This window comes from Phragmites australis, chromosome 2 (assembly GCF_958298935.1).
Source record: "Phragmites australis chromosome 2, lpPhrAust1.1, whole genome shotgun sequence".
Lineage (NCBI taxonomy): Eukaryota > Viridiplantae > Streptophyta > Magnoliopsida > Poales > Poaceae > Phragmites > Phragmites australis.
Window position 1 is genome coordinate 11,200,419 of NC_084922.1, and position 13,862 is coordinate 11,214,280.

General features: G+C 44.9%; 1 protein-coding gene across 1 annotated transcript; it reads left to right on the plus strand.

The window, feature by feature from the left end:
- Positions 1-6,221: 6,221 nt before the first annotated feature.
- On the plus strand, positions 6,222-7,684 carry LOC133902712 (L10-interacting MYB domain-containing protein-like). Its single transcript, XM_062344169.1, has 2 exons — positions 6,222-6,545; positions 6,626-7,684. The coding sequence occupies exons 1-2, from the start codon at positions 6,222-6,224 to the stop codon at positions 7,187-7,189; spliced, it is 888 nt and encodes a 295-aa protein (XP_062200153.1). The 3' UTR covers positions 7,190-7,684.
- Positions 7,685-13,862: the final 6,178 nt, after the last annotated feature.

The window sequence follows — 13,862 nt, forward strand, 5'->3', positions numbered from 1 at the left end:
ATATGCACAAGCAATCCTAGACAAGGAAAATATACTAAATGTAAAAAAATATGATACAAATCTAGCTACCATTACCTCGTTTAACTTTTGATGGGGGATTTGGGTATATGATGATCAATATCTTCATTAGTGTGCCTCCAATCTTGTACACTTGATTTATTTGCTTGAACCTTCATTTTATCTTGTGCACTAAGTCTCCAAATCCCTCGAACCGACCTATGAACTTTAAGTCTTCTTTGGAATCTAAACTGTTTGAAGCTCCTTCATATTGGTGATGACTTTCTTGAGCACCCAAATGGGTTGGTTCCACCTTTGATCCTTTCACCCAACCATATGCGCAACCACTTTGCCATTGTCCTTTTTCTTGAGCGTGTAGTTGTTGCTCTTGGTCTTGATCTTATAGTTAGGCTTGATGTAGATGTTGAAGGTCTTATTTGAGAGATTTATTGTCTTCTTCTTTTCCTTAGTCTCCGTCTTGACTTGCTTGTATTGGAAGAACTTATCAGCTCTACAAAATTCACAAAATAAACCTATATTAATTTATATCTAAAAGTGTTATAGATTTATCTAGTGTGTCTAATCTACCACTCAAAAGTGTTTACAACCTATATCCAATCCTAGCAAACTACTCTAGGAAGGTAAACACGCAAAAGTAACTTGCAAATATGTAAATGCGGAAACGTAAAGAAGGTAGAGAGAACAAACTCGACACAAATAATTTTTATCTCGTGGTATCGATAGCATAAATATCACCTCTAGTCCACGTTGGAGCAACCACTTAGGCTACTGCTCTCAATCGGCACCCAGTCATGACCCTTGAGCTACCTAGGCATCAAGTAGGTTGAGCCACTAAGCCAAAAAGGCAAGGCTCACCACAAGACTCTTCCGGTCACTTGCCGCCGTATTCACTTCAGAGCTTGAGCCACCAAGGCAAGGGTCTTCACATCTCCATACAAACTTCTTGCCACCGCTCCACACAAAGTTGAAGGATTGATAAGCTTGAACCACAAAGCCTCATGGTGCCGATGAGTCACCAACACTACAAGACGTCGACGTACCATTTGGTACAAGGTAGGATCGCTCCTTAATCCCCTCTCTAGGCAGCAATACCAAGCAACAACACTCTATAGGCCTCATAGCACTAATCACTCCATAATTTTGTTCTAATTGCCTTGGATGATCACTTTTAGCACTTTGGTGGCTTGAATGTCTCCTCAAGTGTATGTGAGCTTCTCTGGACTCCAACACATTCAAATGACCGAGTGGGGGAGGGGTATATCCTCGCGAACTACCAATGCTCCAACAGTCACATTTTTTCTGAACATTGGATGATCCGACATGCAACACCTCCGAACAACAGATCTTCCGGTGTGCATCATCCAGCCAAGACCAGCAATTACTAGCCGTTGCTGTACAAAATTCTTTGGCGAAGCCTCCGATACAAGCACTGGATCATCCGACGTGTATTACTACATCTTCCATTGAACCGAAGGAAATCTCTGGAAAATACTCCGACGAAGCCTCTGATGTGCATAACTTCAAACATTAGACCATCCAACGTGTGGAACATTTAGACTTCAACTTTTGGAATGCTCCATCGTGCACAACTTCTTCAATCACCGGATTGTCCAGTGTGTATAAATGCTCGGAGACAAAAGCTCCGGAGAGTACAATTCCTCCATCGCCAGCTCATCCAATGTGTATATTTTTCCTGAGACTTGTCCAATTCAATCCAATCTTTGTTCTGGCTTTGGTGGCTTTTCGATATGCTGCATCCATGAGATCTACAAAAGCATATACTTGATAAACATATTTGTCTCATTGATTATGTTGTCATTAATCACCAAAATCACATACATGCCATAAAAGGACCATGTTCACTACAGCGGCGTCGCGTGCCATGCTTGTGGTTCACCAGCCACCACCGTGTTATCCTGTCTAGAGATCTCTAGCTACCTTATTTCTGCCATCGTGCCATTGTTCTCCTCCACTCGCACAAGGAGCAAGCACATGCGCACTGAGTCCTAGCCGCCGCAGGAGACTACGTCGAGGAGGGGAAGGCGAAGGCCAGGGGCATGGTAGATGCTGCCACGGTGAAGGCCGTCGAGACAAAGGACGCGGGGGTGGATAGGGCGAAGGGTGCCATGGATGCGGCTATGGACAAGGCGGAGGGCGCTAAGGAGTACGCAGTGGAAAAGATGAAGGTGTGTGACGCGGCGGAGTCGGAGGAGGACATGATGCCATGCGTGAAGGCGGTAAACGAGATGATAGGGTAGGCATTCAACGATGTCGGCATGATGGGGGAGGAGAGCACTAAAATGCCACAACGTCGACGCTAGTTGAGACTCGAGACAGCAGGCACGCGGGGCCGCTGCAGCGGAGCTAAGCGATGTTGTGTTTTCACCTACTACTAGTACAACAAATAGACGCGTCCTACAGACTACAACGCTAGTACTTGTTTCACAACATGAACTACTTTGATGTAACATTCCAACCATGAAATGTTGCAACTCGCGAGAGACAATTTAGCAACTACACACTACAAAATAGTGCCAAACGTTGCCAAGAAAAGAGTAAAATGTAGTAGCAGTCCTCGAACTTGTCCTGATGTGTCATTTAGGTTCACGAACTCAAAAAATGCATTTCTAGGCCATTAATGTTGTCAAACCATGTCAATCAGGTCCATACTGATTCAGAGGGAGTCTTGATGTTGACATGGCATGCCATGTGGTGCCTGCAAACCCTTTTTATACCCAGGTCTGTGTAGCATCTCTCTGGATTTATGGGGTTGAGACCTACTGGACCGATTTAACATTTTGACTCGGTCAAAATCAAAACAGGAGAGGGCGGGGTGGCATTGATCGATGGTTGACCGGCTCACCGACGATGATTGGCAGTGTGGCTCGGCTAGGGAAGGGTACTAGGAGCACCAGCACACAATGGGGAACCGATTTGGGGTCTCAGTGGTGACATGTAGAGGGGAGCACGACCAGCGGCGAGGGAAAGCATTGGCGGCCATTGATGACTCAGGAGAGCTTCATCAATGGCAACATGACGAAGGCCAAGTCGACAATGGGTTTGAGCCGAACGAGGACACACACGAGGATCCTTAGGCAGAGGGAAAGCTCGCTGTGGGGCTCTTCAGCTTGAAGGAGGGCTAGAGCGGTGGGTCGATAGTGAGGCGTGGAGGATGATGGTCCGAGGTGGGGAAGACGATTACCGAGCTCGATTCTACTGGGGAGGAAGCAAATCCAGTCGGGAACTCGAGGGAGGGGATGGAGAGGGAGCTCCTCCAAGCTTCCCTTAGCGCCGCTACGATGGCAATAGTGGAGCTCGTGGTGGGGAATGATGATCGAGAGGAGAAGAAGACATGGTTCTGACTAGGAGTGTCTTATGGGACGACAAGGAACATGGTGATGAGGGCATCCTCAAGTTTTTGTGTGGGGGAGCTTCGGCTAGCATGTCGTTGGCGTCCACACGGCAGTCGAGCTCTGCACGCAGTCTAAAGGAAGAGGGAGAGAGAGGGAGGAGGTCGGCAGATGAGAGAGAGGGAGAAGAGAGGCCATGTCTATACTGCCTTTGCCACGCATACACCATGTGGCACGCCATGTCAGCGTCAAGACCCCCTTTGAGCTGGTATGGACCTGATTGACACTGTTTGACAACATTAATAGCCTAGAAATGCATTTCCAAAGTTCATAGACCTAAATGACACATCAGAACAAGTTTGAGGACCGCCGGTGCATTTTACTCCCAAGAAAATGTAGTCACCTATCAATAGTGTGGTGAACATGGGGTCATAAGGAACAGGAGGCATTATTAAGGGTGACCTTATCACTAGAGAGCTCGACTTCAGCAGAAAAAGGCTAAGATTGACCCACAAGCTTACAACCTGCTCGTAAAAAATAAAAAATGGAGGAGTGGTGGCGTTGTCATTGCCACAATGGGAACGCCTCCTACCTCGTACACTACGGGAATCGCCACTGAGGCCGATCTTGCAACGACATCATCGCCGGATCCGGTGGTGGGTCTCGGGAGCGCTAGATCTGGCGACAACATCACCGTCGAGATCCACTATGCCGTCGCTCGAGAAGAGGGAGAAAGAGAGAGTGGGCTGCACACTGCCGGGAAGATCTAAACCCCGTAGTCTTTGCCACGCCTCTATGCTCTTCTCTAACCTGACCACCCCTTGATTTTTGACGCACGGATCTGCCCGGGGGGAGTTGAGAGCAAGTGAAGGGCGTGTTGACTAGTGGGGGAAGAGGAGGGGGCAGCATGGTCTATGGTGGAGGAGGAATCGAGGGTGATGTGGTGGCCCGTGGGGAGTACGAGCGATGGGAAGAACAGCAGAACGAGCTTGTGAAAAAGCAATGGGGGGGGGGGGAGAGGATGAGTTAATTGGGATTTTCACTCTTTTGTTAAGCGATGGGTCCCACCATAAGACCCCCGTCTTAAAACTGACCTCAAGAAATAAACACTAGTGATACCCATTATAGCATCTTGAATTCCCAACCTCAGCTCCATGTGCAACAGTTGCACGGGGATATACTATTTCTATTTTTGTGCTCCGCTTTTAATTTGATTGCAACTTAATGCTACAATGCCTATAAGCATAAGCTACGATAGTTTGGTTTTGTTAGCTTTGAGTTTGGATGCTGCCACAGCTCCATATTTCCAAACTTCTAGCGTTCCCATCTACTTGGTGCAAAAGACAACATTTCGCCGTGGACACTTTTCTTGCCACAAAGTACTACAACATTTTGCCGTGGCCACTTTGAGAGTTATAGATGAACTCTTATTTCTAGACCTTTAAATAGAAGACACCGTTATTGTAACCACAGATCGACAAAAATAGTTAAGAAAGAGCGCACATAGTCATACCTAAAAATATAAGTAAGTTGACCGAACTTCATTAAAAAATATTACGTCTAGTATGTTGATATTATACTTAGGCCGTGTTTGTTTGAGCTTCTGAACAGCTTCTCATGTTCAAAAGCGAGAAGCTCAAACAAAGAGCTTGCTTCTGGACCGAGCTTCTCAAAAGCCATATCCTCCCGCTAACACTACAGAAGCTAGAAGCCAACAAGCTGGGGTGGAACATGCTTCTGCGGGTGGAACTTGCTTCTGCGGGCTGAGGAAACAAGAGTACCCCAAGAGTTCACAAGAAATTACCCGCCTTTGCCATCCCATAAATACATCCGCCAGTTCTGAAACCGGCCATTTGAGTCGCCTCCTCCAAATCGATTCATCCCGAGCTTTCCAGGCGATTGACCAGGCAACTAGGGTTTTGCACCCGCCGGCGCCGCCGCCGCTGCCGCCGCCGCCCTCGAAGCTAGTTGCCCTCGCCGCCCTCGAAGCTTGTTCCCCTCGCCGCCCTCGAAGCTCTCCACCGCTGGCCTCGGAGGTCTCCATCGCCGCCCTCGGAGCTCTCCGCCGCCCTCGAAGCTAGTTCCCCTCGCCGCCCTCGCTCCACCGCTGGCCTCGGAGGCCCTCCGCTGCCTACCTTCCCACGACAGTCAAGCTCCACCAGCCCGAGGACAACCCCGACGTGCCTGACGCAGCGGTGAGCCGAACCTCCCCTATCATGTGTTTGTTGTAATGCCTCCAGGACGTGGATCCTGCAGCAATTGAGAAGATATTGGTGTTCTATGTGCCTGTTTAGGTTAGGCTGAACTCCTTGTCAAACACATTGTGAGCTAAAGGATCATATACTGTTGTAAAAATTTGTGAGAGGTGAATGCTGCATTCGAAAAATTTGTCAAACACATTGTGAGCTAAAGGATCATATACTGTTGTAAAAATTTGTGAGAGGTGAATGCTGCATTCGAAAAATGTCTTGTTGCAAAATCATGTCAAATTTTCGGTGTATTAATTTGAGCAATAGCTTGATTTTTTGTTGGATTTGTGAGATGTATGAAAAAAACTGAATTTAATTGAATGACAAAGGCTCCTTTTAGGTATACTTGTTACTTTTCAAATAATTGCTTCAGTTAAATTGATCCTGCCCAATTTTTGTCATGTCTTTTGATTTATCAGGGGTGTCCTCTTCTCTACATATTTATCAGCTTTATGAAGTTAATGCCTACTTTTTTACTATGGATTGACTCATTGTTTAATTCTTGGCATTGACTCATTGTTTAATTCCTATTATGTTTTTATTTCCGTGAGATGGTTGGTTCCATGTTCTATTTGGTACAATTAATTTAATTTGAGAAATTTAGATGGACAAGAAGGAGAAGGGTGTAGCAAAAGCAGATTGGGATCCCCTTGTTACCACAATTTTTTGCAAGCTTGCTGTTGAGGAGATCCATGCTGGCAATAGACCTCTAGGTGGGTTGAATGCAAGAGGTTATCAGAGCTTGGGTCAGAAGTTTTTGGCTCAAACAGGGAGGAATTACACTCAAAAGCAACTCAAAAACCGTTGGGACAACCTAAAGATCTTGTACACATTTTGGAAATCACTCTTGAACAAGACTGGGCTTGGGTGGAATGCAGAATTAGGGACAGTATCAGCAAGTCCAGAGTTTTGGGAAGAGGCCACTAAGGTTAGATATTGGACAACATTGTGTGTATACATTTCAATTTATCATATTATCACATTGTACTAATATTTTTCATTGTCCAGGGACAAAATCAGAGAGAGAAGAAGGCGTTGTGTTTTGGTCCACCAAATAACCTCAGAGAATTGGAGTTTATGTTTGAGAGGAGTCATGTATCGGGTCTGTCTGGATGCATCCCTGGTGAAGAAGGCATAAAGGGAAATACTGGCAGCCACATAAATATCGATGATGATGATGACAAGGATGCAGAAGGCATGGAGGAAGATCTTACACCCATGATGGCTGCTAGGAAGCAGTTGAAGCGAAAGGAAAAATCTAGTAGCCCAAGGAAGAATAGCCTAAAGAAGGGGAAGAATCCTATGGTTAGGGTCATGACACGCATGGTGGACGATGTCATTAGCTCCAACTCTGTAACCTCGAAAGCATTGACTGGTGACTACACTCATCAGGCAATTAGAGAGGTGATGAATTTGGCAAAAGAAGCTGGAGTAGTTGAAGGGAGTGATGAGCATTTTATGGCTACAAAATTGTTTGTGAAAGCTGAAAATCGTGAAATGTTCCTCACTTTTGAGACAAATGAAGGGAGGTTCAATTGGCTCAAGAGATGCTATGAGGAAAGGAAGAAGTAGTTTATCTTGTTATTAAAGTATCCTATTTATATTGATGTCTTCTTTCTAGAACTTCAACTTTGTGTAGTAATGTGACATGAGACTTGACTATTTATGTGTGATGTTGCATGAGACTTGGATATTTATGTGTTATGTTGCATTAGACTTGGATATGTATGTGTGATGTTACATGAGACTTGACTATTTATGTGTGATGTTGCATGATACTTGGATATTTATGTGTTATGTTGCATTAGACTTGGATATTTATGTGTGATGTTGCCTGAGAGTTGTAATAATGTGGTATGAGACTTGCCTGTTTATTACTCCTTCAAAATTTGGCCATTATCTGATGCTACCTATTGCTTTGTAGATGAGTTCAAGTGACTGTGACAACTCAAGTGATGATGCCTATGCTAAAAAATTAGATATTGCATTGAAGAGGAGAAAGTTGGTTGTAGATGCAACAAATGTTTTTGCGCTATACTATGGTGAAACTTTCTTGAAGAAGGCAGCTAGGAGACAACCTGATGTGACTGGATATGATTGGGTCATCAAAACTTTGAATCAACCTAGAGCTTGTTACAAGATGTTTAGGATGACCAGAGCAGTGTTTGATAGTTTGCATGATACATTGGTGTCAAACTATAGACTGAAGTCAACTAAAGGTATGACCTCTATCGAATGTTTGGCCATGTTTTTATGGATTTGTGGTGGTCCACAATCTTTTAGCCAAGTTGAGAATCGGTTTGAGAGGTCTAGTGAGACTATCAGTAGAAAGTTAACACATGTGCTGAATTATTTGAACAATCTAGCTGCGAATATTATCAAACCAAGAGATTCTGAGTTTGTTGCAGTGCATTCTAGGCTCAAAGATCCTCGTTTCTCACCTTACTTTAATGATTGTATTGGAGAAATAGATGGTACTCATATTCCCGTTGTTGTGCCTTGTACTGAGACGATTGCACATGTTGGACGATACCGATATACTACTCAGAATGTGCTGGCTATATGTGACTTCGATATGAGATTCACTTTTGTTGTTTCTGGATGGCCGGGTTCTGTGCATGACACAAGGGTGTTCAATGAAGCATTAAACAACTATGGTGATAAGTTTCCATTTCCGCCTGAAGGTATCAACATTACCTCTAAATTATTTTTTATTTTCATCATCTAGTTCATATTGCTGACGTAGGTGTTATATGTTTAGGTAAGTATTACCTTGTTGATTCAGGCTATCCTAATCGGAAGGGTTTCCTATCTCCATACAAAGGCGAGACGTACCATTTAGCAGAGTTTCGACAGGGCCCGGGCCCTCGGGGTAAGAAAGAAGTATTCAACCATTTGCATTCATCCCTTCGCAACGTGATAGAGAGATCATTTGGTGTTCTCAAGATGAAATGGAGAATACTTCTTCACTTACCAAGTTATCCAATGTGGAAGCAATCAAAAATTATCATTGCATGCATGGCCCTTCACAACTCCATTCGAGAAATCCATTTGCAAGATAATCTATTTGAGAGATGTGATCAAGATGAAGATTACATTCCAAATGTTGGTCAAGCATCATCATCTCAACATGATGACATGAAGAGAGCACTAGTGCACTAGGACATGAAGAGAGCGACATGAACACCTTTCGTGACAATATTGCTGATGCTTTGATGAGCATGAGAGGATAGGCTAGAAATTATGATCTGTGTCATCCTTTTGTACTTTTGAACTTTCATAATGCTCAGGTAACCTTTTGGTTATTTCTTTTTATCTTACTCTTGATCTCTTTCCTAGTAGTTCTTCTATGTCTATTTATTTTATTTTGGAAGAATTGTTATAGATCTCTTTTTACTGATCATGTGGTTTCGTGTGCCCTTCAGGTCAAGAAGTAGTAGAAGCTTCATTTTGTGTGGTAAATGGTTGTGGTCATATCGAAATTCTACTTCAAGCATAGATCTTTATTTTGCTAATGGATTCCATGTGTTCAGCGAGCAGAATTTGTATTTTGTACGAACTGGAGCATGTACTCAGTCCTTTCGATCAACATCCCATTTATCCAAGTGTTTATTGACTACCTTCATCCCATACATCAAACTCTCTGTTGATCTGGATTTGTATTTTTGCTAATTGGATCGTGCACTCTTGAAATATATATACTAGATGACATGACATTCATATATGTGTTCCATGGTTATATCATACACAATTCTTGACCCGAAAATGGTTGCCTCTGTGAATACATGATGCTCAAAAAGAATAGAAAAAATTTCAAGAGTTTTCCATCAAATTTTAATAACAGTTTGTACAACCTAAACAAATCCATTTCAAATAACCAGGGGCATAAGATACATTTCAGCTCAAAAGCCATCATCCATAGCATCTAAAAGCAGGGTTGCCAAACAGGTCACTACTTCTGTAGAAGCAGCTTCTGGAGAAGCAACCCCTCTTCTCCAGAAGTCAGAAGCAGGCTTCTCCAGAAGCAGAAGCCTAAACAAACAGGGCCTTAGCTTGTCAATCAAGGTAAAACACAAACACCCTATCTGTACCGAAGGACCGTACCCGATCAAGTTGTCTCAAGGCTAAAGGGAAATTAATCGGCGGCCCGATCAAATTAACTTTATCAGCTTAATTCAGAGAGATAACTGGAACGTCTGGTTAAGCTTGTTCACTATATCTTGAGCAGACAATCACAAGTCCTCTCCAGCTTGCACCGAAGACATCACCAAACTATATACGCACTCCCGTTATTTTCCCTTTGCTACAATAGAGAAGCGACTCTGGAGGTGATTCTAAAGCCGGCGTTGATTTTGCTGGCTCTCTTCTCAAAGTTGGTGGAGAACTAGTGAATCGATATCCGGTGATGCATGTAGTATTTGAAGTAGTTGTTAGGTTTGTAGATCTGGTAGTTTAGTTGGGTTTTCAGTGGAGTCATGGATGGTGACGTCCGGTCGACTTTTGATCCTCTCGGGTATTCGTGGAGCTGGCATCCTTTTCGGCGTGACCTCCGGCGAGCTCTTGATGAGGTATGGTTATGTTTGTGTGTTAAGATCGGATGGGATGGATTTGATCCCTTTGTTTTGCTTCTGTGCTCCCAGGCTGCTGGTTTTTGGCTCGATGGCGACAGCTTGGTGTTTTAGGTCTCTATTTTCAGTGTGTCCGACGATAGAGATGTTGGGGATGAGGTTCCTCCTCCGTTGCTGGAGAGGGGGTTGTCGATATCCGTTCAGTGTGTAAGTTGCGCCCGACGGTGGGTCTGGGTGTTGGATGATGCGACAAATCAATGTTTGGACTACTACCGCGGGACGGCTCGATGGCCGATAGAAGGTTCCAAAGATGAAGAAGATTGCAAAAAGGACATTGTTGTTTTTTTTTCTTTGTTTTTTTGACTTGTTTGTAAAAGGGGTTGTGCTGTAAAAGTGGATGTAATATGCTTTAAATTTTAATATAATCTCATTCCCTTCTGAAAAAAAAGAAGACATCATCAAACTTACATGTACACATGCATGCATGGTGATCGAGAGAGTTGTGTATAGGCTGACCGACCATGGCCGTAATAGTGATGTCGAGGGAGGCGGCGAAGGGGATCGAGCACACCGACGGTCGTGGTGGCGAGGCCGATCCTCTCGATCTCGGACAGGGCGGTGATGAGCGCGCCCTTGCGGTTCGTGCACTGGATCTTGACCTTCACCGTGCGCTCTGACGACACCAGTTGGGCCTTGATCTCCGGTAGGACTACCCGCCTGCAGCTGGCCTCGTCGTTGCCCTTGACATGGAGCCGACATCTTTCACCTGAGGAATCAGTTTATAGTCTTTCAGTTGCAAATGCTTGGGTTTAGCATCCCTTGAACGCACAATTGCTCGAAAGAGATCTCGGATCACATTGTAAGACTATAATTAAACTGATGAAGGCACAGTGTACGCACAGCATGACAAATCTTAGGCGTTGTTCAACTATTTCGACATCATGTTGGGCACTGAAAAGGAGCGCGAGAGATCCAACGACGTGGATGCCATCGGAGTTCCATCGACAGCGTTGAGTCATCTAGAAACGCCTTTTACTGAAGCCGAAGTTTGGAAAACCATCCAGGCTTTGCTGGCGGACAAAGCCCCGGGACCCGACGGATTCACCACCGAATTCTACCAAACAGCATGGCCCATCATCAAAGGGGATATCCCACCGAATTCACCGTGCAAGACTAACAGATGGAGATTTCACAAGCTCAACAACGCCACGATCACACTTCTGCCAAAAAGAGCCAAAGCCAAAGCTGCCAGTGACTATCGTCTGATCAGCCTCATACATAGCTTTGCCAAATTGGTCGCTAAAATGCTGACTTGACGATTAGCTCCGGAGCTGGACAATTTGGTGGATATCAATCAAAGCGTCTTCATCAAAGGAAGATCCATACATGACAACTTCCAATTCGTCGAGCACTTGGCCGTTCTTGCTGCAAATTCTTTAACACATGGAGTTTGGGAACCGTTGGTGCGACAATTTCCATCTTTCTGTCAATGGCATCTACCAAAATACTTTGGGGAGCCATGACAGCCAATTCACCATGAAAGAAGACTCAGGCAGGGAGACCCATTGTCCCTAATGCTTTTCATCTTAATCATGGATGTTCTGCATCAGGTCATCAACCACACGAGTGCACAAGGAGTTCTTCTGGCACCGATCGGGAATCCTTTGATGATGTTATGCTCTTTGTGGATCCAACTGAACAGGACATTATGACTACGTGCCTATTTGATTGATAGACTAAGGATGCCAACTTTTGCTATATATTTTTGCTAAACTCGTCTAAGGTTTAGCCATCAAATTTGTCACTAGCGCCACACCTTGGTTAGCCTAAGACAATCTTGCCATATTATTTTTTGTGTCTATGATGTATGTGACTCGGACAATACAAGAGGAATCTTACTACAACCGTGGCTATGAAACAAACAGGTATCTAAGGTGGTCAAACTTGCTTAATTTATGGTGTGGCAAAATGTGTGGCAAGGCGTGACAATGAACCAAACATGCCATACATTGGCCATCCTGTACCTGTTCGGTTCCGCATTAGGATTGCGAACCAACTTACAAAAATGCCTTGTGGCATCAATCCATTTTTCCGATGAGGATTTGCAAAGTGTACTCGCTCTATGGGAAGCAAATTCTATAAGATCTTGTTTAGAAAGATTCTCGTGAGGTCTCATCCATACTATCTATCTTGTGATCCAATGGCTAGGCTGAAGAGGAGAGAGAGTGGACATATGTCATCACAGGAGAGAGGGTCTTTTGTAGGACCGGATCCTATAGAATTTGCTTCTGGCTCTATGTCAAGTGTCTAAATTTCAGATTACCTACATGGGCATGCCGCTATCCACGGGCCGTCTGCGGAAATCGCATTTGCAGCCTCTTGTCGACAATGTTTCAGGACGGCTACTGACTTGGAAGGCCAAACTGCTTAATAAGCCAGTTCAGTTAATCCTTGTTAAGTCGACGTTATCTGCGATTCCCATCTACCCCTCATCTCTATCAAGTTGCCTGCATGGGTGATCATCGCCATTGACAAGTGTCATCGCGGTTTCCTTTAGCCTAGAGATCTAAATGGAGCGGAATGGAGTGGGGTTTGCCTTCACTCACCTCCATACGCATGTCCCTGCCCCGTCCTGACTTGAGAGCGGGTGATTTTTGGTTGCCCTGCCTCACCTCGTGGAGCTCCAACTTTGACCCGACTTGTCCTACCCGCTCTGATTAAAGTCATTAAAAACTCTAGATCAAGTTTAATTATAAGATAATAACTACCACAACATATAGATCAATAAAAAGCCACATCTAAAATTCACAAGACATAACATAATATAACAATAGTTACATATATACATTAGTTTACTATAAGTTTTATTACAAAAGGATAATAAAATTTTTAATAAACACACTAAACATGAATATAACATATACTCTGAAATAAGACGAAACGGATCTTTGACTCATTCCCGTCCCATCCTACCTGGTGCCCCCACCCTGTTTTGCCCCAACCAAAATGGGGCGGATGAAGGCCTAGCGAATCGAACGAGGACTTAGACCTCTACTGGCTCTGGGCATGCGAAGCTTCGGCTGAGGTAAATGCATGGTGTCACACCCCAGGGTATGCCGACCAATCAAACTCGGTGACCTTGGTTTATTCGATCTACGCAAAGAAATCTGTATAGGTGCAAAGTAGATATGGAAATCGTGGGCTCCAATGAAGGTTCTTGGCCTATGGCCTGTGCAATACAGTAATTGATGGTAGTGAATCAAATAGACCCTAAGTTCTTCACGTGGCTTGCACTACACAAGCGCATCTGGATTGTGATCAACGTTGTCGTCATGGCCTCCACGACTCAGACACATGTGTCTTATGTAATCAGTCATCGGAGACCATGGACCATCTGCTCCTACACTGCATGCAGGCCCGGCCTTGGGGGGGGGGGGGGGGGGGGGGCGAGCGGGGCAGCCGCCCTGGGCCCCCAAATCCCATGAGCCCATTAGGTATTTTATTCTCCGCTCACCACTCAGCCTTGCCTGACGCGCCGACACCCCGAGAGTGAGACGGCGAGCGAGACCCTGAGCGTGCCTGCTGCAGTGCTGCCTGCCGCCTGGCGACCTGTGACGCGCCGCGCGGCACGCGCCCACGCCAACGCCCGACCTGCTGTGCGCCTGTGCCTGGCGTGT